At 36.9% G+C, this 26375-nt stretch overlaps 1 protein-coding gene across 1 annotated transcript in view; it reads left to right on the forward strand.

Annotated features, from left to right (window-relative positions):
* The window catches only part of PDGFC (platelet derived growth factor C), a 197800-nt gene extending 178440 nt beyond the window's left edge, over positions 1-19360 (forward strand). The window contains exons 4-6 of the mRNA XM_021698883.2: positions 7553-7760; positions 12539-12756; positions 19170-19360. Coding sequence (XP_021554558.1) covers positions 7553-7760; positions 12539-12756; positions 19170-19286 — 543 coding nt within the window. The 3' untranslated portion in view covers positions 19287-19360. The remainder of the gene's footprint in view (positions 1-7552; positions 7761-12538; positions 12757-19169) is intronic.
* The last annotated feature ends 7015 nt before the right edge of the window (positions 19361-26375 follow it).

Below are 26375 nucleotides of genomic sequence, written 5' to 3' on the forward strand. Positions count from 1 at the left end.
TATCAGTTTAAAATGTACTGTATGCAGTTGACTAAGAAAGCTGCAACATAAATCTTTGTAGGCCCTAGAAGTTTTGCCGTAGTTGCTATGCTACTCGAGTAAACATTTGTATGTGTGTATTTGTCCAGGGAAGATTCATTGTAAATGTTGTATTTTTAAAATTGCACTCGCCACAAAAATCCTAATAAAAATACAAGCTATGGTTTTTTAGAGATACATAACTATTTATTGTGAAATGATAAGCAACTCGGATGGTACTATTCCAAACAGGAAGTCAGCTTTTCTTTCTCTAAAAAAGGAAAAGATGACAATAAATGCATAAAATATTTAAAGTAGCCATAATAAAATACAAAAACACTAAAATGTTGATTTTTCAAAAGTTAACACTGGAGAAGTCAAGAAGAGAACTCATTCTTGCAGCCAAACTTGCTGCGTTGAGCTGGTAACACTGATTCTCAGATGGCCATTACTTGGTCTGAACACAGGGGCTACCAGTTATTTTTCAACAATAAAAATAGAAATACATTTGTTTTTCAGTTATTCCTTCATATTAAATTCACTTTTCATGGTCCACCGCTCACCAGGATTTGTGTGATGCTGTTTTGTCACTTCTGTGATCCACAGGAGCAAATTCTCAGTGTGGCTTTGTTTTGGCAAGGGAAAAATTACTCTTAAAATAGGGAGGGGAGAATCTCTCCTATAATAGGGAATACTTGGCTTATAAAGGTTAAACTTCACCAGGGCAAGTATTTTGGTCTGTTTTGTTTCCAGTGCCCACCTCAAAAGCTTTTGAATAAATGTGAAGTGATTTAATGGATATAGTATAAAATTAATCTTTGTTGGCTGTTCTAATAGATCATGAGAAGTTGGTGATGACACCATGCACTAGTTCACTAGGGCTGCTCTTACAAAATACCAGAGTGGTGGCTTACACAACAGAACTTACTTTCTCAGAATTCTTGAGGCTAGAAGTTCCAGATCAAGGTGTCAACAGGATTCGTTTCCTCTGAGGTCTTTCTCTTTGGCTTGTAGATGGCCATTTTCTCCCTGTGGTCTTCACGTGGTCTTTCTTCTGTGCGTGTCTGTAAGCAAATTTCCTCCTCTTCTAAGGACCATGTTGGATTAGGCCCCACCAGTGATCTCATTTTAACTGAATTACCTCTTTAAAGGCCCCATCTCTGAACACAGTCTCGTTCTGAGGTACTAAAGGGTACCTCATTCCATAACAGTACACAATTCAGCTCACAACATGGCATGTATCTGTATGTATTTGAAAACATGCCAATATCAATTCTCTAAACATGAACCTGTTTCCTTCTGATTTTTAGAACCACACAGCTTCCATTCATAAGCTAGATATGTATGCCTTTCTAGGGACATTTGGATTCTTAAAAAGCAGGGTAAACTTGTGTGCACTCTCAGGACAGGAAAAAAAAATCGGTGTCAAATTATCTTAGTTGCAGCATAGGGCAGTGTCTCCCAAAATTTCCTGACAATCTAAAGCAACAAGGAAAATTTAAAGAAAAAAAAAAAAAAAGAAGAAGTGGAGTTCCACTCCATCACATACTTACTAAGGAGTATGTTTTGTTTTTAAAGCTCTCCAAAATTTTGCTGAAGCCGTATTGGACTCTTTTTTTTTTTTTCTTTTCTTCTTTTTTTATTTTTTTTATTTTTATTTTTATTTTTTTTAAGATTTTATTTTTATTTATTTGACAGAGAGAGACACAGCGAGAGAGGGAACACAAGCAGGGGGAGTGGGAGAGGGAGAAGCAGGCTCCCCGCAGAGCAGGGAGCCCGATGCGGGACTCGATCACAGGACCCCGGGACCATGACCTGAGCCGAATGCAGTCGCTTAACCAACTGAGCCACCCAGGCGCCCTCTTCTTCTTTTTTAAAATCAAGATATAATTGACATATAACGTGTGAATTTAAGTTGTACAATGTGTAAATTTCATACATTTGTATACTGTAGTATGACTACCACTATAGCATTAGCTAACACCTCTATCATCATAACCCATGATGATTTTATTTTTGTAGTGAGAACATTTAAGATCTGTTAACATCTTTGAAGTGTATTATACAGCATTGTTGACTATAATCACAATGTTATGTATTCTCCAGCACTTATTTTGAACTGTAAGTTTGTACCCCTTCACCAAAATCTTCCCAGCTCACCCATCCCTCCCCCCAGCCCCTGGTAACCACCATTCTATTCTCTGTTTCTACAAGTTCAGCTTTTTTAGATTCTGCAAGTAAAATCATACAGGACTTGTCTTTCTCTATCTGACTTAGTTCACATAGTATAACGCCCTCAAGTTCCATCCATGTTGTCACAAATGTCAGAATTTCCTTTCCTTCTCATGGCTGAATATTATACCATTGTGGATATACACCACATTTTCATTATCCGTTCATCCGTTGATGGATACTTAGGCTGTTGTTTCTATATCTTGGCTATTGTGAATAATGCTTCAGTAAACATAGGGTAAATATATTTTTGATATCCTATTTTCATTCCTTTGGATATATATCCAGAAATGGGATTGCTGGATGATATGGTAGTTCTCTTTTTAATTTTGTACAGAACCTCCACACTGTCTTCCATAATGGCTGAACAAATTTACATTCCCACAACAGTGCCTAAGGATTTTTTGGAAATAATACCAAAAGCACAAGTAACAAAAGCCAAAGTCTTCAAGCGGGACTATATCAAAATAAAAAGCTTCTGCACATCAAAGAAACAGTCAACCAAATGAAAAGGCAACCCGTGGAATGGGACAGAATATTTGCAAACCATATATCAGATAAGGGGTTCATATCCACAATATATCAAGAACTCATACAACTCAATAACCAAAACCAAACAATCTGATTTAAAAAAAAAATGGGCAGAGAATCTGAATAGACTTTTTTTTTTTCCAAAGCAGACCCAAATGGCTAACAGTACATGAAAAGATGCTTAACATTACTAGTCATCAGGGAAATGCAAATCAAAACCACAATGAGATATCACCTCACACCAGTTAGAATGGCTGTCATCAAGAGGACAGGAGACGAGTGTTGGCAAGGATGTGGGGAGAATGAACCCTCTCATTTCTGACAATTATATAGAATTCTTAAATTTAAAACCTGGAAAGAAACTTAGAGGAAACGGAGTTTAGCGGGTGTTGCTTTACAGAGGAGGAAACTGAGGCTCAGGGGCTTATCGTATCTGCCCAACTGCTCTTCCCTAAATGTGAGCAGCTCCAGGATTAGAGTCTAGACCCACTGACTCTTGATTAGGGCTCTTCTCTCACATCATGCTGTCATTCAGAATGACTTTCACCAGGAAATTCAAAAGACCTCATTTTGTTTAGGACCCTTCTTAGTACATGGCACTGACATTTTAGAAATGCACTGTTTGACAGGACACTTCACTGCATAGAGATTTCAGATCTCCTTCTGCCCTTTCGCCATCTATCCCTCCAAGTCACATACCTGAACATCTAGGCTGGGATACACAGTCACCAGGTTGTCACTGCTACCCTGCATATAATGGCAGAAAAGCTTTTTTCTGGCTCACTAAGGGTGTTGATTTAGTTTACGTGACAGAACACCGAGAAACTGTGCCTTCCATTACTGACCATTATCATCCACTAAATAGTCTTAGGGCAACCCATAAGTATCTCTTTTCATAGTGAATAGAAGAGAAAGGAAGTGGAGAGTGTGCAGATCCAATTCAACTCAAGGCACTTAGCCCAAAATAAGTATTTTTAAATACAAAAGATATTAGAATTCTTTAGACACTAAATCTTGGAGAAAAGGCTATGACTTAGACTAAAAAGAGTAGTTTTTGGTTAGAGGAAAAATTAAAACTTAAAAAATCAGAGGACATTTTTTTTTCCTCTAGCTTCTTTTTTCCCATCGCTCCCCCTTTTCTCTGAGAATCCCTTTAGACAACTTAGAAAAGCAGAACTACAAAAGTGAACAACTTGGTTGTTCCCTGAACCAGTGGGTGCGGTTAAGAGTCATGAGAAAGCCCTTAAATGAAAGCACTACTTCCTCTGTTCTGTCCAAAGATTGATTCTTAGAATCCAGGGGAAGCAAGTTTTGGGGTGGGACTGCTGTGTGGTTGGTTGTGTGTGTGTGTGTGTGTGCTGTGTGGTTGTGTGTGTGTGTGTGTGTAAAATAAGTTATCTTAATTTAAATATTTAGAAACTTGGAAATTTATGACGTCAGCCAATATGTGTATGCAGTAATGTATGCTAAGTTGTGTTCTCCCAATCTTTGTCATTTCAGGGGATTGATATTCTAATATTTCATTGAACCCAAGGTGTCCGAATTTTGTTTGTTCAATATTACAGGCTTATTTTGTTTCCACGTTTATTTGAGAGTCTCTGCATAGAGCATTACTTTTGAAGCAATGAAAAGTTCCAACTGAAATCAACACCGCTGAGCTAAAAGTTCAAAGTATTTATACAAAAGAAAGCAAAACAAAATAAGCCAACCCATGCTTGGATTATGGTCTAATGGAAAATAGCTTAAGTAACAATTTTATATCATACCTAAAATATACATCTGCACTCTGACATTTTAATGAAGAATATCTTTTTGTTTTAGCTTTCTACATTTACTCTCAGTGTGCAGATCATAACACGTTTGATTTGTTTTATATTGTCATAGTCATGAGTAATAACTCAGTTATTCTTTGAGTATTACCGACCCTTAATTTTCACTTTATATAAACATACATTTTGGCTTATCTTTTAAAAATTTGCAAAACATTTCCATTAACCTTTTCACATTATAAATTTAATCAGTAGTACCAAATTGGTTGAATTAACACTGAAAGCTTTTATTAGATAATTGTTTATTTATATCCATAATATAGTTATCAACTATAATAGTACTCTCTATCAAAGAAATTTTGCATTTCTTAGACAACTAAAAAAATACTGGGAGTAAATAGAAATGTATTACATTTGGTTTCTACTCTAAAAAGTTGGATAGAATAATTGAAAACATCTTAGTGCTAATAATATTTTAGCCAGACTCTTGATATTATTGAAATTAGATCTTTAAGAATGAAATCAGTGTTGACCCAAGACTGCCACATTCATTTCTGCTCACTATGTTGTATAAAAATGCCCCCCTTCCTGTGGGCAGAGAGGGCTCTGCACCCATAAAGCTATGAGCCCCAGCAGGGGGATATGCCTGCCCCAGAGAACAATGTTTTGTTTTGTTTTGGTTTGGTTTGGGGTTTTTTTGGTCCACTTTCTAATTTACAGAGCAGCTTCTGCTTTTCAAACCATGTGCCCAAGGGATAGCCCAGAAAGGGGATCTTTTTCAAATTGACACAATTGAGATATATGGCCAACGATGGCCCTGTTGTTAATGAAATTTTCATGGATGAATCATGTTTCAAGAAAGACCATTATAAATGGTAAAGATTTACTGTGTGGATCACAGGAGGGAGGGTTTTGCATATGGGGAAGGGGAGCAGTATTTAGCACGGGTAGAGGTACAAGGTCTGCGATGAATATGACATGTGCAGTAGTTAGTGAAGAGACTGGATTGATTGGAACAAAATGTGCATGTCTTTGATGAGTAGAGGATTAGATGGGAAAGGTGAGCAGAGGTCAGATTGTGAGGATCCTGAGTGCAGGGTAAGGAATTTGGATTTTCTCCTCTAGATGAGAAATCACTCTAGGCATTTGTCCAAATTCATCACATGATCAGTGATAACTTATTTTAGGTAGATTAACCCAGGGTTATGCAGCAGAGAATAAAGGTAATAAGGAAAGCCTGAAGGCATGTCAACAAAGTTAACCGCTGCTATAAATAGTACATTGTTTCCAGTATCTGGCCCAGGGTCCAACTAATCAGGATGAAATGGAAGAGTTTATATGATAGTTATTAAAATTATTATAACAAATGTTATAACTTTTACTGGATCTCTAAAAGGAACCTATATTTATTGTAAAAATGTAAAAAATAGGACATGTGTGTTGTATGTATTTATGTATATTGAATCGAGGCATATTTATATAGCTTGGGGATTTTTTTGTCATTTACTACATTGTAGGCATTCCTTTTGTTAATAAAAATTCTTAGAGGGCCTAATTTTTAATGACTGTACACCATTTCAGTTTGAGTACAAGTAACTATTCCAATATTACAAGTTTAGATTTGTTATCAACTTTCTGTTATTGTAAATACTACTGTAATGAACATCAATTGACATAAATGTCTTATTCCACACTCTTCCTCTCGCCTCCTCTGCAAAATTAATAATAATAAATAGAAGTAATAAATAACGAAAAAATAAGTTGAGTACTTGTTCATGTATTTATTTCGCCTATTTTGATTTCAGTTCTGATCTACCACTCCCTGCCTTTAGTCTGCTTTTTAAAAGTCAGTGGTTGTAGGGGCAGGTTTGTCATTGAACTTTTATTGAATTATTGTCTCATTTGTTGCTTACCGTTTAAAATTATGTATTTTAATCCATTGCTCTATACCTGGGCATTTAGATTATTTTGAATTTTTCTCTATTTCAAACAACACTGTGATGTTTCCATGTGCACAAATAAAAGGATGTAAACCTCAAAAGTGAATTACAGAGACATGGATCATATAAACCTTTTATTCTAATATCCTGTGTACATCCATTAAATCAACTGAAGTGGTTGTACCAATTTATGCTCACTTCAGCAGGCAGAACAGAGAAATTCCAAGCTACCCATATCCTTGGCAATCCTTTCTTTTAAATCCTTGCCAAACTCACGTATGTGAAATAGTAGCTCCTTTTTTGTATGTAAAATAATACCTCACTTTGTTTTGCATTTCTCTGATAATTAATGAATTTTAGCATGCTTTTGTATGTCGATTGGCCATTCAAGCCTCTTGTCTGGAATTTGCCCATTCTCTTTTGAGTTGTTGGGGTTTTTTGTACATTCTGGACACTCATCCTGTGACATGTCGTTCATCAGGCCGTTCTCCCAGTGTCTTTTAATCCTGTTTATCAAAAAAGGTATGGACAAATGTATCAAAGTTATTTTTTATGGTGTGGGTGTTCTCTGTCTTGACTAACAAGTTCTTCTCCAATGTGAAAGGCTTTTCACCTATGTTTTGTTCTAATTCTTCATGAGTTAATTACTTTATATTAAGTTTTTAATTTGACACTCATTTGCATAACTACCTGGTGAGTTTCCAGATTGAGGAAAATGAAAAGTGAAAAACAAAAGAAAAATTGGGTAAACAGTATTATAGTTTCCATTGTAAGTCCCTAATTGAACCTTAGAGACATTGTCCTTTTTCTTTAAGCAACAGATATCCACATCCGCCATGGTGTGTGATGATGAAGGTTAATGACTTTCTCATTGACTGCACAGAGATCTATTGGAATTCATCTACATGAAGTCTTTGCAAAGCAATTACTTCTAATTTGGGTTGAATACAATTTCACTTCCCTTGCGTTTTCAGCCTCAGTTTACCTTACTTCATGCATAAGTCCAGAAGAAATACATTGTCATTTTTAAAACAGTTAACATAAGATTCATTTTACTTTCAGCAATTCACGGAGGCTGTGAGCCCTTCTGTGTTACCCCCTTCAGCTTTGCCACTGGATCTGCTTAATAACGCTGTCACTGCCTTTAGTACCTTGGAAGATCTCATTCGGTATCTTGAACCAGATAGATGGCAGTTGGACTTGGAAGACCTATATAGGCCAACCTGGCAACTTCTTGGCAAGGCTTTTGTTTTTGGAAGAAAATCCAGAGGTAAGTTCTCTCTTCAGATTAGAACCAACCTCGTTTAATTTTCTTAGCAATTTTAGTGTTCCGGATTCTTCTACCATAGCTTCTAAGGAGTAGAGTTTAAAATTCTTCCGTGATATATGTAAACAACCCATTTTTGTAACATTTGAGCATATTTACACATTAAATAAGAATGCACACAGAAAGAAACAACTGTAATTCAGGGGGTTTGGAAGATTAAAAGGAATACTTTTGCTGAAAATTCTTGCCATTTCTTCAGTTCAAAAATATCATTTTGATGAAGTCCGCTATTATGTTTCATGAGAATCATTGCTCATTCAAATCTAATATTTGGGGTATATTGATTTAGAGATTCAAGAGAGATTACCTTAGTGCTAAACCAGATTTGGGCCTTAGAAAGGGGAAAGAAATAAAAATCATCACCTGCCATGTCCCCGTGGGTCAGGGTTATATCAATTTCCATCTCCTAAGCCTACAAACTTCTATAAATAATATGGAAAATAACAGGGGTTCATCATAAGATAGAATTAGGAGTTTCCAAGACAGGATTCAGAGCAAGAAAAGAATAACCAAAGGGTACCCATACCATGATAATTTTTCTCTCTATAAATTTGCCTCTGAAATGATCACTTGACCCTATGAGTGTATCTCCCTTCAAGAGTGAAAGTGTTGATAATTAAACTTAATTCCATATGATCAAGAAATTGGAAATAACATTAACCGAGTCTTCCCTAAGGTTAGCTAATTTTCGTAGTAACATTAAAATTGGAAAGTATCCATATCAGACACAAATGAAACAGTAATAGAAATAACTGGCTAATTATAATGCACTCAAAGAATCTGTTTCAGGCTCTCAGAAACAGAGTAGATCTAGAGAATGGAATGACAGTCTGGAGAATTTATATGGAAGGAACAGTATTTCGTTAGTTTGAGCAATTCACAAGGGCAGATTGCACCAGACTTGTCTTCTAAATCTTGTCAGAAAGAAACCCGATTCCTGCCCTTTCCTGAGAAGAGTTGCAACCCTACTGGATCAAGGGCTTTTTAATCTCAGCAGGTCATGTCCAGACTTGCCCAGCCATGGTATTTTGCTATGCCAATAGACGTGGTTTCCTTTCAGCAATATTTGAAATCGGTGTTCAAGTACATGGGCAGCCGAATCCTGTCCAGATGCTGAAAGCTGTTACATATTTATAAGATTTGATCTTGATGAATAACTTGATGAATAACTTATGAACACTTCCCTTCCCTCCCACTTAGGAACAGGAAAATGAAGATCTGCAAGGCTAGCTGAAACACTTGTGAATAGAGCCTTTGTTAGATTTGAAGTAGATTATCATGTTGATCTGGAAAAAGCAAAGGGAGTAAACCAGGTTCTAAAGCTCAGATCTTGCTTTTGACAGCTGATCTCAGGATTCGAGCCTAAAAATCTCCCTTCTAGCCATGCCTTTATGCCTGCACTTCTCCACCTGGTGCTCAGTGAAGATTTGGCCAGAGGCTAGCTTGTATTTAAAAGCATCCAGCACTGAACCAGATCTTTCAAATATTCATTTAGCACTTTCCAAATTGAAGCCCTTTGCAGTTTGCCAAAACTACTAACTTTTTAAGCATACAGTAAGTGTGAGAAAAGCAGTGTATATTTTTGGAACTCTACATAAACTAAAATGCAGGTGTGGGATAACAGCTATGTAGACAAAACCAACTCCCCTCCCAAGAGTCTTTCTACAAAGGAACAAGGAGTAAAACGTTTAAAAGCTTCTAATTAGACATCGAAATTGATTTTCCACAGAATAAACATATCACAATGTTACCACATTCATCTTAGAAAGACCACCCTCAGATTGCATTACAGTAATAGAATATCCTTGACCTGAATATCTTAAAAGAATGAGCAACTAACGAAGCAAAGTGTATCCATGATTTTTTTTTCAGCATTAGCTTTTTTAGTAAAACTTGCAATATTGGTGAATCTGAACAAGAAAATCTGCATTAGGAAAAATGACTTTAATTGCTGCCATACTCAAAATCTTCATTTTTCAGAAAGGCAAACTAATGCATGTGTTGTCTTAGGAAGTAGTTTCAGAAAGAAAATAAAGAACCCAAACACTGATTTTTTATTTTTCAAATATTTTACAGAGGGAAACCTCCATAAGACTATAGTTAAGTTATTAAAAATATATATATATTATATATATATGTGTGTGTGTGTGTGTGTGTGTGTGTGTTGGACATGATCTTTCTCTTTTTTGATATTTTTCTTTTGTTGTTGTTTTTTGTTTTTTCATTTTTCTTGCCCAGAAGTTCTGCACAATGTTTGGAGAATTTGTCACATGACGTATTTTAATGAAGCTTAGATGAGCTTGAAGCCTTGGGAGTAGGAAGCTTATATTTCAAATAAGATATGCCAAATTGAAAATCCCTAATTGTATTTGTAGTGTGTACTGCATTAAGGTTTTTCAGTGTTTTTGTTTTGTGTTTTCCTTTTCTTCCTCTGGCTTAGGGTTTTCATTCATACCTTGCTACTGCAGAAAAAGAAAATACCTTATTTTCTAAGTCAAGCTTACCCAGTACTTAAAAAGGACTTTTGACTGTTGTGTCAAACATGATAAATGAGTGGAAGCTAAGTTGCAAGTGTGTTTAAATTTTCACATTGTACCAGGTATCATAACTCAGTTCACTGGGGAAATCTATCTAACCTTTTATTATGGTTAAGTAAACATTTTAAAGTGAACGTATACAGTCTCATTTTCTAGTTCCGTGAAATAGTGTGTTTAAAACTGAGGTAGATGAATATCCTTTGAAAGCTGAGAGCTTCATTCACATTCTAAAGAGGTATAAATCTTAAATAAGCATTGAAAATCTTGGCAACTGGCTTTTGTATTGTATGTATGTGCATGTTTTCTACTTTCTAAACCCTTCTTGCCTAGATATTAACTTCTAGAGAAAAGATTCAGATAAACTCATATACAGCTTTAACAGTGAAAGAGCAGTACGTGCATATACTATTAGTTCAGCCAAATGAAATCAGGTGAAATACGTGACATCATTTAACTCAATTATCTCATTACTTTTATTAGAGATAAGTTGGTCTTTTATGGCACTCAAAAGAATGAACTCATTTCCTCTTAAATATTTAAAAGCTTTCCTTTCACGGGATCATTTTTCAGATGAAAGGGAAATCTTTAAATACTCAAAACAGTGATTTTCTATTTAGTTGGAAAAAGGTAATTTTTTAGCTAAATAAGATATTGAAATGAACCTATGGAATTAGCATTTCCTTGGTGTTTCCCTATACTTGACCAAGGTTTTAGTCAACCGTGTAGTTGACATGTGCTTATAATTTACAATTGCATGTGCATGATTTATCCTCTATTTCTTGAAAATACTTACAGTGGCTTCCTTTGACATTTTAGAAAAACTTGATCACATGTACAAGTAAATGAAGAATTGTAAAACAAGCAACAAGAAAACAAGCATTTGATTCTTAATCACCCTTTAATTTAAAATTATTTTCAAATATTGACACTTAATTTTTAAAACTGGAGTACATAGTGTTTATTGTTACTTGAAGCCCTCTTTAACCAGAAAATTTGTTTCTTTTTTTCAATTCTTGTTTATAATGTTTCCAATATTAGTGAAAAGTATTTAACCAGATTTATTCTATTTAGATAATATTCCAAATTTTAATAAAATCTTTCTTTTTGAAGAAAACGTTCTGATGAATTGTATGCTATCCAAAACTCTTCAAATTTATTGGAATTGCTATTATTTGACTATTTCTAGGGAAAAAAAGGGCAAAGTTATAAAGCAGGCATTAAAATTATAGGATATGATACTTAAGTACTATTCATGTTTTATATAAATTCATATTAAGTATGACATGCTGTTTTGATATAAATTAAGTGAGGCAAGTATCATTTTGTAGTTAAAAACAAAGATTCTTTGAGAATTTCCTACAACAATCTGATGAAAGGATATTTTTGTTTGGTCTTCACAATTAGGTATTCTTTTAAAGAATAAAACACTACATAGTTAACCACCTTGCTAAAAGAATAGAGATAATCGTTATAAAGTAGACATCTCTTCCCTGCTTTAGAAGGAGAAGAATAGAAATCTGAAGGAGCCTAGTTAAACTGAATTTCAAACATTATGAATTACTCAGGGCACTGGAAGCAGGGGTTTCAGCAACCTCAGCCCTTTTAAAATGTATCATTTTTTTCACTCATGGTCTACTCAGCTGTCCTCAAAAATTCATTTCCTTCATGCCCTTTTTGCATTTTCTGAGTCTCATTGCCAGAAAAATTATGTAAAATCCTGGCAGCAAGTTTCTATTAAGTTGTTCTTCATTAATTGCATGAGCTCCTAATCCCTTTAAAGATTGCATTTGTTTTTTAATCCAAGCATTCATCATTTTACATTCTATTCTTCCCTCCAATGCTCTCCTTGTTTACTTTTTTACGAGGGTTAAAAGGTGTAGCCCTCTTTTTCTCTATAAAGTTTCCTATTTATAGCTCTCAACTGTTTTGTTGGCTCTGTTCTTAATATTGCACAATGGCATCTCTTTAATGGTCAGTAAGTCATAATGAAGCTTTGTTGACTATAAAATGAAAGTCCAAACTGCGAGCTGCAGAGCCCCCCCCCCAAAACCTCGTTAAAGTAAGAAGGGACCTTGTTCGGCATATTGGTGAAATGGATTTCTCTCTGAAAAGATCTTGATGAAATAAATTCAGGCTCAGGGCATGAGCATGTTATTTTTCTTTGTTTCCTTTTACGCCATGCAGTGGTGGACCTGAACCTTCTGAAGGAGGAGGTAAGACTGTACAGCTGCACGCCACGTAACTTCTCGGTGTCCATAAGGGAAGAACTAAAGAGAACCGATACCATTTTCTGGCCAGGTTGTCTCCTGGTTAAACGCTGTGGGGGAAACTGTGCCTGTTGTCTCCACAACTGCCACGAGTGTCAATGTGTCCCAAGCAAAGTCACTAAAAAATATCATGAGGTAGGTAGACCTTTTCTTCTCGGGTTCCTCTGTGTCTTAAGAAAAATAACAAAACCATGTATCTGAAATGAATTTTTGTTTGGAAAAGAGATGTAGCCTTCATGGGAAAAGAACAAATAAGGTCGACAAAATGGTTCGTGTTTTCATTTTTTTTTTTTTTTTAATGAGGACCTTGAACTCAAAAACTCAGGCATTAAAGATTGAGGAAGCTTGTCCTCTGATCGGATGACATGGGTGGTCAGTGACGTCACGTTTTCATCTGTCGTACCAGAAAGCAAATGTGTTCTGCAAGGGGGGGAAGAATGGGTAAAACTTTTCAACTTGACACTTTTCAAAATATGAAGGGAAAATATTTTAAAGTCAGACTTGTCTCTGTTGGAGAAAGGAGATCTTCGATATTTATTTATTTTTCCATTTGGGGCAATACGGAACATAAATCCCAAGAAGACATATTCGTAATTATTCCTGTTGCCCCAAATAGCACGTTAAACCTCTTATGGATTCCTTTCATCTCTTTATTTTGTGGAGTTCAGGAAAATAGAAATACTAAATGTTAGTAATCATTGTTTTTCAGAAAATATGAATACTAAATGTTAGTAATTATTGACCTCGAGAACCTTAGAACTTACTCCAAATTTTCATTAGTGCTAGAATATCCCCAGTTATGCCCACCCTTTCTCCAGCAGCATCGTGTAGCATTCATACATCAGGAAGCAAAACATTCTTGATGAGGCAACCTTAATTTTTACAGAATGTTTACATTATACCAAGCCGAAATCGGCCCTTCTGACTTCATTTCGGTATAATTTCATCTCATTACTTTGTATTTTTTCCACTACCCCAAAGAATAATACAGAATAAATATCTGCTTCATCAATGAAATGATTTTTCATGTGCATAAGGACATCAATAAAACTCTTAATCTGGTAGGTAATCTGAAGCTGCCCAGTGCATAAAATGCACTTTATATGACTTGGCTGACCCACCCTTCACTAATATTGTGTTGGCAGCTGATAAAGTGGGACAGAAGCACTGGATTCCAATAGGCAAGGAATCCATCCTAGATCTACTATTAACTTGTAACCATCAACAGGATACTTAAACTCAGTTAAAATAAATGTAAAATAAGATAACCTCTCAGGTTTTTCCCAGCTGTGTTATTTCCCTGACAATCAGTAGATTGCCATTTTTGGACAGTCACATCCCAAACTGGCAGTCTGTGATTAAAATAAAAGACTGTTTACCACCATTATTCATGTTCTACTTTCATTTCTGCACCCCATGCTTCTAAAGATCCTTGTGCTGGGAACAGTCTCCACTCCTCTTTCAGGAAGGAGATAATCATGAGCTTGGTGGCTCAGGTTGCTGCAGCCAGGCTGTGCTCAGAGGCTGATCTTACCTCTACTCTGTGAACCAGGAATCTGAGAGTCAAGAAAAAACCCTTAATACGGCAGTTCCAAAGAGACTCAATAAGATGCCTTAAAATCGAGGCAGGCATTAGAAATGATTGGTGACTGTGAAAGGCTGTGATGAGAACTGGAATTAAATGAGAGTGATCTTTTCTCACCTAAAATCATCTCACTGTGGACTTTCTTTTTTTTTTTTTTTTAAGATTTTATTCATTTATTTGACAGAGACACAGCGAGAGAGGGAACACAAGCAGGGGGAGTGGGAGACGGAGAAGCAGGCTTCCCGCTGAGCAGGGAGCCCGATGTGGGACTCTGTCCCAGGACCCTGGGATCATGACCTGAGCCGAAGGCAGACGCTTAACGACTGAGCCACCCAGGCGCCCCTCACGGTGGACTTTCTAAAGCACGTCCCTATTAAATACAGTGTATCTGGGGACCTCGATTTAGCCAACAGCTCTTGGATTTATAGCCACCATCCTAAGAGCTACAAAACCTAGACTAGTCATAGTAGCTTTTTTAAATAAGCTTGCCAGATGCTGAGGCTACATCTTGCTTTTAGTCAGCTAACTCAGTCCTTAGGTCAAGTGTATCCTCCTCCGTCCTATACCTGCAGATTTCTTTTCAAATAACATTGGCTTTAGGGTTGTTAAGAAAGTTGCCACAGAGTATGCGACATCTGTTTTAGTATCTCAGATAAAACTCTTGTGTGAGCAAAGACCATGGGAAGTGCTTATAAACTCAATGGCCTTCTTCCAGAACGACATCACTCCATTTTTCTTTAGTCTTTGCGTGGGGTGGTTATGTGTGCATGACCTGTATGTACACACTTACAAGTAGGGGTGTTTATCTAATTGTGTGACCACCTAGTGCAAGTTTCCCACAAATATCTCTAATGCGTGTGCGTGTGGAAATATAATACTCCACATTTCTCATAAATATCTCCAGTAACAATCATGTCTTCATTTTTTATAATGCTCTGTGGGAATCATTAATTTTTCTGTGATAAGTTTTTGTTAACAAATTACCTTCTGGGAAAAAAAGGGCTTACTTCTTTGGTGTCATTGATCATTTCTGAGGCCTAAATTTTTTTCAGTCCTATGTTTTGGAAGTAAGTTCTGAGTTTAGTCCTACTCCTCCTAAATAAGTGAAATTATTTGGAGCACCTGAGTGGCTTAGTCGATTAAGCGTCTGCCTTCGGCTCAGGTCATGATCCCAGGGTCCTGGGATCAAGCCCCACATCGGGCTCCCTGCTCAGCAGGGAGTCTGTTTTTCCCTCTCCCTCCACCCCTCTCCGCCTGCTTGTGCTCTCTCTCTCTCTGTGTCAAATAAATAAACTCTTAAAAAAAATAAGTGAGATTACTTTTAAACATAATTTCAAGTAGTTCTAAAATCATTAAGCCACTGAATACCATTAATGTGGATCTAGAGATGTAACTCATTTAAAGTGAAGCCTATTTTGGGCCTTAATTCCTTTTGATGACTACTATTCCAGTTTTCAGTTTGAAGATTATTCCACCTCAGGGAGAAGACTGAATTAGACATTCTAATTTTTCTCTCCTTCATCTGTCTCTGTTATACCAGCTTCCCTAACTATTAAGCTGAATTATATTCCTTGTGTTACTACAAATATTACAGTTATTCCCTGTTTTGGTTCCTTTGCCATTTTCAAAGTGGGTTCAACTATTGTGCTGAAAATAAGTTTAGAAAATTAAAAGGCTCATAATATATAGGATGATGTTATTGTTACGTGTTTTGATATTATAGCATAATCTTAATACTAATAGATTCTTACTGCTTTTGTATCGATTACCGGATACTGTTTATTGGAAGCCATCTTTGCTGCCCCCCCCCCCCAATTTCTTTAATGATTTTTCTATCTCCCAAATAGGATTTTTCAGAAAGCAAGACAGGAGCTTTACATATGTATGAACTTAGGTGTTGCCCCTTCCTTGAAACACTTCCTACTTTCCTGCCTGTCCTAGCCTAACTAGTCCATCTTCTGTGCATGTGTAGAACTTTAGAGATATCTTGATGAGAGAATTTTTGCTCTTTCATAATTATTATTCATTTCTATTTGTTTTTACCAAATTGAGAATTAAGAACAAAGAGTGCATTACAGTGTAGTACTTAAGAAAACAGACTCCAAAGCCTGGCATCCAGCGTGGACTTTGAGCAAATGACTTCATCTCCTATGCCTCCCATTTCCTCATGCGTAAAGTGAATACCTAATGCTCATACCTTATCGGGAGGATTCAAGGAGCTGACAAAACACTTAGAACCAGGTCTGGTACATTTCAAGTCCTTAGTATATGTTAGCTGTTCTCTTACTCATCTTCATCACACCCCACCCCCCGGGGCTTTGATTATGGCAAATGATCAATAAAGATTTAATGAATTTTTGCCCAGAGGTAGGACGAGTATTTCCTTTCAGGCAAAAAGATCTATAGGATACTCTGACAATAAAATTGTATTTGTTCCTTTTTTCCATCCTTAATTAGCTTAATGATTTTCACCTTGTTTATATATATATTGGTAACATGAAGTATGGTCTTACTCTTCTTGCATAGATCTGTTCTGGGTAAAAAGTATATAATTCAATAGCCTTTCTCTAGTCGTGAGTCCCACCCCCCCCCCAAGCTTCTGTGGCACCCAAAATTTAATGGCACTTTGTTTGCCCAATGTAGGCAGTATTATACGTTCATCTATTTCTTGATGGTTCTTTCTGTACCTGATCTAATCTCTTCCACATTCTCTGATTTTAGCTTTTCCCTGGGTTATTTTTTCATGGGTTTGTAATTTTAGCTTGAACCTCTCTCTCAAAATCGTGTGAGACGTGCTTCTGCCTTCTTTCTTTTACGGTGTCATAAACTCTGTCCTGAAAACTGTCTTCTTTCATGTTATCTGGGACCTGTTGGTCATTTTCTAAGTCTGTTTTTCTCTTCCCAAGTCAAAACAAAACTTTGGCAAGAAATTAAGAAAGAAAGCCCTAATTAAGCCCCCTTCCATGTATTAGGATGTCTTAACTAAGATTTAGTATCACTAGAATATTATGAGATTCTTCTGCTATTTGTAAATCTCCACAAGTATCAGTGGATGAAGACTGGGGGTGGAAGTGCCATCATGGCTGGGGGTACTTTTACTGGGTGACTGCATCTTGACAGAAGCACTTCTAGAGGAAAGGACGATTGTAAGGATCATAGCCTGGCATGGCTGCCTATTAGGACTGTATATGGTAGCTTCTCCAACCCTTACCTTTTATAGTCATTTTTTCCCCTACTCACTGGGAAAATGTATACAAGCGGAGATAGGAATTAAAGACATTGGCTAGGCCATTATTGCAGTTTATCTGGCCTCTCGGCCTCATTCCAGAAACAGTTTTTACCAGAAGTTTGATAAGGGATAGCACCAGTATCTTAAGTGTAGTAAGTTTTGATGCCACCTCAAGTTGTTCAAAACAGCAAGTCAGGTACTGACACTTAAGATAGGATTCAGCAGTTTCATGTTAAAATAATATAGTCTTAGTAATTTTTATTCTAGAGTTGTGAATGTAATAGAAAATCTGCTTTAAAAGTTTCCTGTTTCTCATGGTTATTCCAAGACTTTGTAGTTTATCTCTCTAGGAACAAAGTTACTAAATAAGTAGAATATATGGCTAATAATATATTCTGAGTCTTTATAAAATTATTATCTATCACTGTGACTTCAATAATTTATCTTCAGCCAAAGTACAAATACTGGCTATGTCCCTATTCTCTCTAAAGCTTCTGTTCACTCATGTGTAAAATCAGGGTAATAATTGTGAATTACTTCATAGAATTCTGGTGAGTTAAAGTATGTAGAAACATTATTACAGTGCCTGGCACCCAGTAAGCATTCAAAAAATGTTAGCTGATTAGCCTTTGATATGACCCCATAGGTATACGTTCTCTCCTTGTCTCTTTTAAATCTGCAAATGGAACAGTCATAAGACTTGACTTGTGCCTTTTTGGATTAAAGAACATTTCCAGGAAGGGTATCTTTTCGAAGTTGCTCTATGAAGTTATCTTTGTCCTACCCAGAGAGCAGAGAAACTAGACGATCTCGTATTATTATGTGCTCTGGTCTTTGTTCATAATCCGAACAAACACAGTTCCTGAAACGTTATTGTTCCTATTAGAAGAGGCACAAATACACATTGGATAGGTAGTTCTTACCAAATACTTCAGATAATCTTTTACAGAATACGTAGCTGTGTCCTCCTGTCACGGTGTTAAGAAGAAATATCTTTAGTATCGGTGTCTATTTTGCTATATGTTTTTATTAAAAAGCCAGACTGCACATTAACTTCATTTAATAGAGGCATCATCGTTATTATCGCTCAGCCTCCGTATACTGCACAGTAGGATCCAGCTGCACAAAGTTAGCTGTGACGGAGGCTGATGTCTATGAAGTACATCTAATCCAGCTCATCAAGTTTATAGAGGACTTGAAGCGTAGCCAAGAGAATTAACGAGTGGCGTAATGGAGCAAACTCAGCTGTAGAGTGATCGTGTTTCCTTCCACGGCATTGCAATACTTGTATCACTTCAAGTGTAAATATTTGTTACTACATGTGTGAAAAAATGAAGGAGTGAAAGAAACCAACAAACAGAAAAGAGACTAGGCAGTAGCGGTTTCAGAATACTCAATCAGGGTGAAATTCTCTGCAATATTATCAGGGGCGTAAAAGACAGAGCACGCAGTGAGACTTTCAACGTAAGGACTGTTCTGTGTGCGGAGGCAGCATCCTTCCAAGTGGCTGGTATTAAAACGTCCTTTCTTTCGTGAGAGGATGATGATCATTTAGGATTTCTCTGAGGGGTGGGGGAGTGTGTTCATGATGCCTTCACTAGGAAAAAGTCAAAATTTTGTCAGAGTCTTCGTTGGGCCCCAAGAGTCTTTCCTGAAATTTTTCTTGTCCATGAAATCAGAAGTTAACAGATGTTGGCTGATTTTAAAGATGGCTTATACATTGTTCCTTTTCAGGTCCTTCAGTTGAGACCAAAGAGTGGTGTGCGGGGATTGCATAAATCTCTCACGGACGTGGCCCTGGAGCACCACGAGGAGTGTGACTGTGTGTGCAGAGGGCACACAGGAGGATAACCGCATCCTCACGCACAGCCTCTCCCAGAGCAGTGAGGCTCCATGGCTGATCTGTTCTAGAACTTGCGCATTATCTCCCATCCCTAATCTCAGTTGTTTGCTTCAGGGACCTTTCATCTTCAGGAGTTACAGAGTGTTCTAAAAGAGGAGACACCAAACGGAATTAGAAGTTGTGCAACAGCTCTTTTGAGAGGAGGCCCAAAAGACGGGAGAAAAGGTCTTTGGTCGTGGGAAAAAAAATGAAATGTTGCCCATCGCTAGCTAGTTACAGAGTTACCATGTCCTTACTCAGCTAGCTGTGTTGTGTATCGGCTGTCTCCATACGGTGTAGGCTAATGTCAGTACAGGAGAAAAACTGTGTGCAGATGAGCAGCTGGTTCTGTTGCCTTGCTTAACTCAAGCTCCATGTCCTGGGCCTAAAATCACAGAAATATGGAACTGTTTCCTTAGATTCACATATATAAACCAGAGTGTCCTATGTTCTACAAATTTGGTTCTTAAAAAGGAACTATGTTGCTATGAATCAAACTTGTGTCATGCTGATAGGAAAGACTGGATCTTCCATATTTCTTACTAAAATTTCTACCATTTAGAAGAAGAGAACTACATTCATGGTTTGGAAGACACAAACCTGAAAAGAAGAGTGGCCTTATCTTCACTTTACCTATAAGTTGGTTTATTTGTTTTATTGTGTACATTTTTATATTCTCCTTTTGACATTATAACTGTTTGCTTTTCTAATCTTGTTAAATATATCTATTTTTACCAAAGGTATTTAATATTCTTTTTTATGACAACCTAGATCAACTATTTTTAGCGTGGTAAATTTTTCTAAACAGAATTGTTATAGCCAGAGGAACAAAGATGATATAAAATATTGTTGCTCTGACAAAAATACATGTATTTCGTTCTCATACGGTGCTAGAGCTTAGATTAATCTGCATTTTAAAATACCGAAGTGGGAAATCAATAGAATTTGATAAGTCGCAAAGACTTTTTGAAAATAAACGATCGTATCTTCTACCCCGTTACTGGAGATGCAAATAAAAAGCAACATATGAACGTAGGCATTCAGATCCAGTCGTGACTAAAGCCTAGCCCTTTTTTGGGGAGTGTAAGCCTAGCTCAGAAGAAAAAAGCACCTTGAAAAGAGACTGGATAGCTTACTGACAAAGCGTGCTCTGCTGTCCTGTAGGAAGACATCCTATTTATTGTGATGTTCTGGTTTTATTATCTTTAAACTCTGTTCCATACCCTTGTATAAATACATGGATATTTTTATGTACAGAAGTATATCCTTTAACCAATTCACTTATTGTACTTTCTGGCAATTGAAATGAAAATCAGTAAAATACTTTGCTTGTACAATGCTTAATGTTGTGCCTAGGTTTATGTGGTAACTATTTGAATTAAAAATGTATTGAATCACCAAATAAAAAAAATGTGGCTATTTAGGGGAGAAACGGAGTGTGTGTGTGTGTGCACGCATGCATGTGCACACAAGATTTGTCTCTTGAACTCCAAGACAGTGAAAGAGATCAAGTTTCGTGTAAACCATGATTTCCATTATGCAAAGGTCTGTGTCAATTCAAAAGACAGGTAGAAAAGCACTGAGGCTTCCCTGTCTCTTGTCTCTGGTGTTTTGGAGTGGTTTTATTTTTCTCACTGCTTTCTGGTAAATTAAACTGCACCCGACTTGCAAGTCTTATGTGATTTATGAAATGCTTAGCAGTCGATTATATGGCAGTACGAAACTGGAAAAAAAAAATCTTGTAACTTCCCACGGTCTTCACTTTCAGTGGTAGATGTTAAGTGGGGTGAGCATGAATTGATCAGGCACACAGACTCAACGTGCCTTCGGTAGCACACTTCAAAGGTGTGGCTCCTCACCTTCGGGTGCAGGTTTCCATTCAGGGCTTGTGTGTTGTCTCTGCCCTTCTACCTGGTCCAGAAGGCTAGGGCCCAGGGCCCTGCTGTCTGCAGACTCCTTCTAGGTCTGGGCAGTCCCCTTTCTGGGTACTTTTCCACCTGGCAGTCCTACCCTGCGCCCAACCAAGTGGAGAATAAATAAATAAAAGGAACATACACATGCTGTCTTACTGGCTTACCTTTTCATGGTTCTGGCCAGCCCTGGAGAGGCCTGCTAGACGTAGCTTCCCTGGGATCCACTGAAAATACAGCGCAGTTTACGACTCACCTTAGCATAACAGAGACTCTGCTAAATCTGACGGTAAATGACCTGTGTAACCGTGTATGATCCAGCGCCTCCAACCATTGAATGGAACACCTTCTTTCCCTCTTATTTTTGAATATTTATGTTTTGTTTACTTATAAAATATTAAAAGCCAAAACAAATTGCTCCGTGAAGGTAGTCCCACATGCTGTTGCCGGTGAGTGGGAAGAGCACGGGAGCTAACTGCTTTATGCTTATTCACTCATAGACCTTACTGTGTATTTGACTAAAAAAAAAAAAAAATCAGCCCAGGTTTAATGGCACATGTGACCCTAATTTTTCAGAATCCCAGAAAAATATTGTCTGTATTGACCACCACTGTTTTATATGTGATATCTTTGATTTGTGCCCTTTGTCCCTTGAGATGGACTGTTTTGCTACTTTGTGGCTTTTATTAAAATAAAAGAACAATCCTTAATTGGCATGAGGCAGGCTTTCACGTCTACAGTTTTCATTTTCTATATCTCATTCCCTTTCTCAACTAGCAATAGGTGAATATACTTTGGAAAGGTATGAATGACAAAGTAATGAGAATTTACACTGTGAAAACACCTTGGCTCGATTTTGTTATTCTCAGTGCATCCCTCTCTCCAGGGGCATTTGCTTAAGCTTGTGATCGGGTTGAAGGAAAGGCAGAAAATGTAAGTCTCACTTAACATCATATATTTAATATAATGAAATACGCTTCTCTCTAAAACGATTCTGACATTTTAATCTATTTTAATTATATATTATAAATGCATTTAAAGTTATAAATAATCACTATCCTTTACATTCATAAGAAGGAGTAGAAATTTGAAAATATATTCGAGCTCTTGCTTTACATCCTATTTTTCCTTCATGTTTCATATGTAGTCAATCCGCAAGTCCCATTAGCTTTACCTTTCCAAAAATCTGTTGTGTTTGCATGTCCCTCTCCATTTCTGCAGCTGCTGCCCTGATTTAGAGGCGCATGGCTCACCACCATTTGGCTGCCCACTCCCCTTTCCCCAGCTTTCTGGCCCCTGATCTCGCTCCCCTCTGATCCACCCTTCACCCACGAAGTGGCAGGGGGGTCCCTCCAACAAATCTGATTATGTCACTGGGGTGGAAAATTTACAATTGAACTCTGTGAGATTAAATTGCAATTCTTTGTATGGCACTCAGAAGTTATTATGATCTCATTGTTTCTGCTCATTTTGCACCATCAAGCCTTACATACAGCTCCAGTGAATGAATACACCTAACAGTTTCATGAAAATATCAGTACTTGCCCACATCTCTGTGCTGGCTCACGCTGTGCTTTCTTTGAAGCATTGTTCCTGTGCTTACCTATCTCATTAGCTTCTTTTCAAATCTCAGTTCAAATGCCACTCCTCAGCAAAGCTTTCCTTCCTTGACTCCCACGAGAATTAAGCCATTGCTCCTATGCTCCCAGGAATATTGCAATTATAAATATTGTCCTATTGATTATAATTACCTGCCCTCCTTTTGATTTCTCAGACTCCTAGTCTAACAAACAAATAATTTTTTAAAATACGGCAATGAATATGACATCAAGACCCCTGAAGATTCTAAATATCTCTTACAGATGAAGGAGTTAATACATAAGATCTGGGTACTTTTTAGTTGTAATCAATCCAGTCTACTGGTTATGTTGGAGCACCTGTCACCATGATTACAGCGTGCAGACAAGAACATTCTTTGTCACTTAAAGTGACATAATGATTTTCTTCTTTAGCAGTGCTCTGAAACTACATGTTTGGTTTTCCAGTTAATGAGTTTTCTACCAACCAGATCTTAGTTATCACTTCTATTCAAGTTAAGGACATTTAATTATTTATTTATGTATTATTCATATTTGGGAGACATTCTATAGTATAATTAATTTTTGTGAGTCAGAATTTAAGAGTCTTTAAGATGTGAAATACAGACATCAGCAATTGATGATTCATAATCTCTACCTCGTTTACCTCCTTTGACTCATTTTGCATCATCAAACCCCATGTACAATTCTAGTGAATACTCACAGTTTCCTGTAAACACCAATATTCTTGCATATGCTAGCCCAGGCTGTGTTCTCTTTTTGAAACACTGTTCCTGCACTTACCTGTTTTAATAACTCCCTCTCCTGTCTGTCAAAATGTTAATTCCATGCTTTTGTGCTCTACCTCAGCATTTGCACAGCCATCTACACCAAATCCAATTTCTTTCATAACTGCCAAGCCCTTACAGCGAATTTTGCTCAGTATAAGTCTAGGTAAAGCTTAAGGAAGAGATTTAGTATTTTCGCAGGAAGTTTATTTTAAGATTAATAACTATCATTTTTAAAATTTACATATGTAATCCCAATGAGCTTTTTTATAGAAATTGGAAACATGATCCTAAAATTCATTTGGAAATGCAAGGCACCCGAAGTAGTGAAAAAAAAATCTTGAAAAACAACCACATAGTTGGAGGACTCACACTTCCTGATTTCGAAATTCACTACAAAGCTATAGGAATACTGTGGTAAATTTAATAAGTTTAGATTTACAGAGCAATGAAATGGAATTGAGAGTCCAGAAATAACCCTTCACATTTATGGTAAATTGATTCTGACAAGGATGTCAAGGTAATTCAGTGGTGAAAGAGTATTCTTTCCAACAAATATGCTAGGACAACTGGATATCCATGCAAAATAATGAATTTGGTCTTTACCTCACACCATATACAAAAAGTTAACTCAATGAATCAAAAATTCAAATGTCAGAGACAAAACTATGAAACTCAGACACACAGGAAAAAATTTTGATGACCTTAGATTAGGCAGTCATTTCTCAGATATGACACCAAAAAAGCACAAGCAACAAAAGAAAAAATAAAGTGAACATCATCAAAATTAAAACTTTTATGTTCAAAGGACACAATAAAAATAAAAGATAACCTACATATTAAGAGAAAATATTTGCAATTCATATATTTGACTAGGGCCTTTCTCTAGAATATATAGAGAACTCTTAAAACAACAATAAAAAGATAACTCAATTGAAAATGAGGAAAGGACTTGAATACACATTTCTAAAAAAAAAAGAAAAAGAAAAAGCATACAAATGGCCAATAAGCATATAAAAAGATGGCCAAAGGCCTTAGTCATTAGGGAAATGCAAATCAAAACCACAATGAAATACAGCTACCAGGATGGCTAGAATTAAAAAGATGACAATAATCAGTGTTGGTGAAGATGTGGAGAAATTAGAACATTTATAAGTTGCTGGGGGGATTATAAAATTTGGCCATGCAGGAAAAGTTATGCAGGTCTTTAAAGGGTTAAACATATAATTAACATATGAATCAGTATATCAGGCATATACTCAAGAGAATTGAAAATCCTACACACAAAAGTACATAAGAGTATTTTTCATAATAGTCAAAAAATAGAAACCACCAACTAATAAATCGATAAACAATGTGTGGTATATTCATACAACTGAATAGTATTAGGCAATAAAATGGAAAAAAGTACTGATACCTGTTATAATATGGGTGAACCCCGAAAACAATGCTAAGTAAAGGAAGCCATTCACAAAAGGTCACATAGTATATAATTCCATTTATATGAAATGTTCAGGATCGACAATCCTTAGAGAAGGATAGTATATTCGTATTTGTCAGGGGCTGGAGGAAAGGGATAAATGGGCAGTGACTACAAATGGACTCAGGTTTTCTTTTTGGAGTGATAAAAAGATTCTGAAATTAGTGGTGATAGATGTGGGATTATCTAAAAACCACTGAATTATATGCTTTGAAGGGTGGATTTTTTTTGTCATCTGAATTACATCTCAAGAAAGCTGTTTTTTAAAAATTATAGATGCTGGGGGCGCCTGGGTGGCTCAGATGGTTAAGCGTCTGCCTTCAGCTCAGGTCATGATCTCAGGGTCCTGGGATCGAGTCCCGCATTGGGTTCCCTGCTCAGTGCAGAGCCTGCTTCTCCCTCTTCCTCTGCCACTCCCTCTGCTTGTGCTCTTCTGTCTATCTCTCTGTCAAATAAATAAATAAAATCTTTAAAAAAAAAAATTACAGATGCTGGGGCACCTGGGTTGCTCAGTCTGTTAAGCATCAACTCTTGATTTCTGCTCAGGTCATGATCTCAGCGTCATGAGATCAAGCCATGTCAGGCTCTTCACTCATTGGGGAGTTTGCTCGGGATTCTCTCTCCCTCTCCTTCTGCCCCTCCCACTGCTCACTTGTGTTCTCTCTCTCTCTCTCAAATAAATAAATCTTTAAAAAGTATAAATGCATACACTGCAATATTTTAGAAATACCCTCCAAAAAAGATAACAAACAAGGAATAATTTAAAAAAAAAAAACAGAAAAACAAAAAACAAGTCATCTACAATTCTATCACCGTAGTGCAAACCATTTCTATCTATGCATATAGGTATGTAGATAAATGAATGGGTGGTGTGATACATGGACTCAGTTCCATCGCCTGTAGTCATATTCAACATTGACACCTTCGCCTTGGCTTAATGGTAGTGGGAATATATTTTCCCATTTGAATTTGGTCTTTGCCATATGTCTTGCTCTAACCAACAGGATTAAAGTGCCTGTGACATGTGCTAAGGCTTCAAATGTGCTTGCATGGCTGGGTTTGCTTCTCTCTGACTCCTGCCATCACCACAAGAAGAATATGCTCCAGAGAGGTCACTGGTCCAAAAGATGCCTGGTGCAGATTTAAACCCAATTGGTGCCATGGAGTCAATTCCTACTGAGTCCAGGCAACCCACAAGTGCCTGGGTGAGACATGAAAGATTCTTGTTGAACGGGGAGGGGGCTGGGAGGATGGGTTAGCCTGGTGATGGGTATTAAAGAGGGCACGTTCTGCATGGAGCACT

This window comes from Neomonachus schauinslandi, chromosome 2 (assembly GCF_002201575.2).
Source record: "Neomonachus schauinslandi chromosome 2, ASM220157v2, whole genome shotgun sequence".
Classification (NCBI taxonomy): domain Eukaryota; kingdom Metazoa; phylum Chordata; class Mammalia; order Carnivora; family Phocidae; genus Neomonachus; species Neomonachus schauinslandi.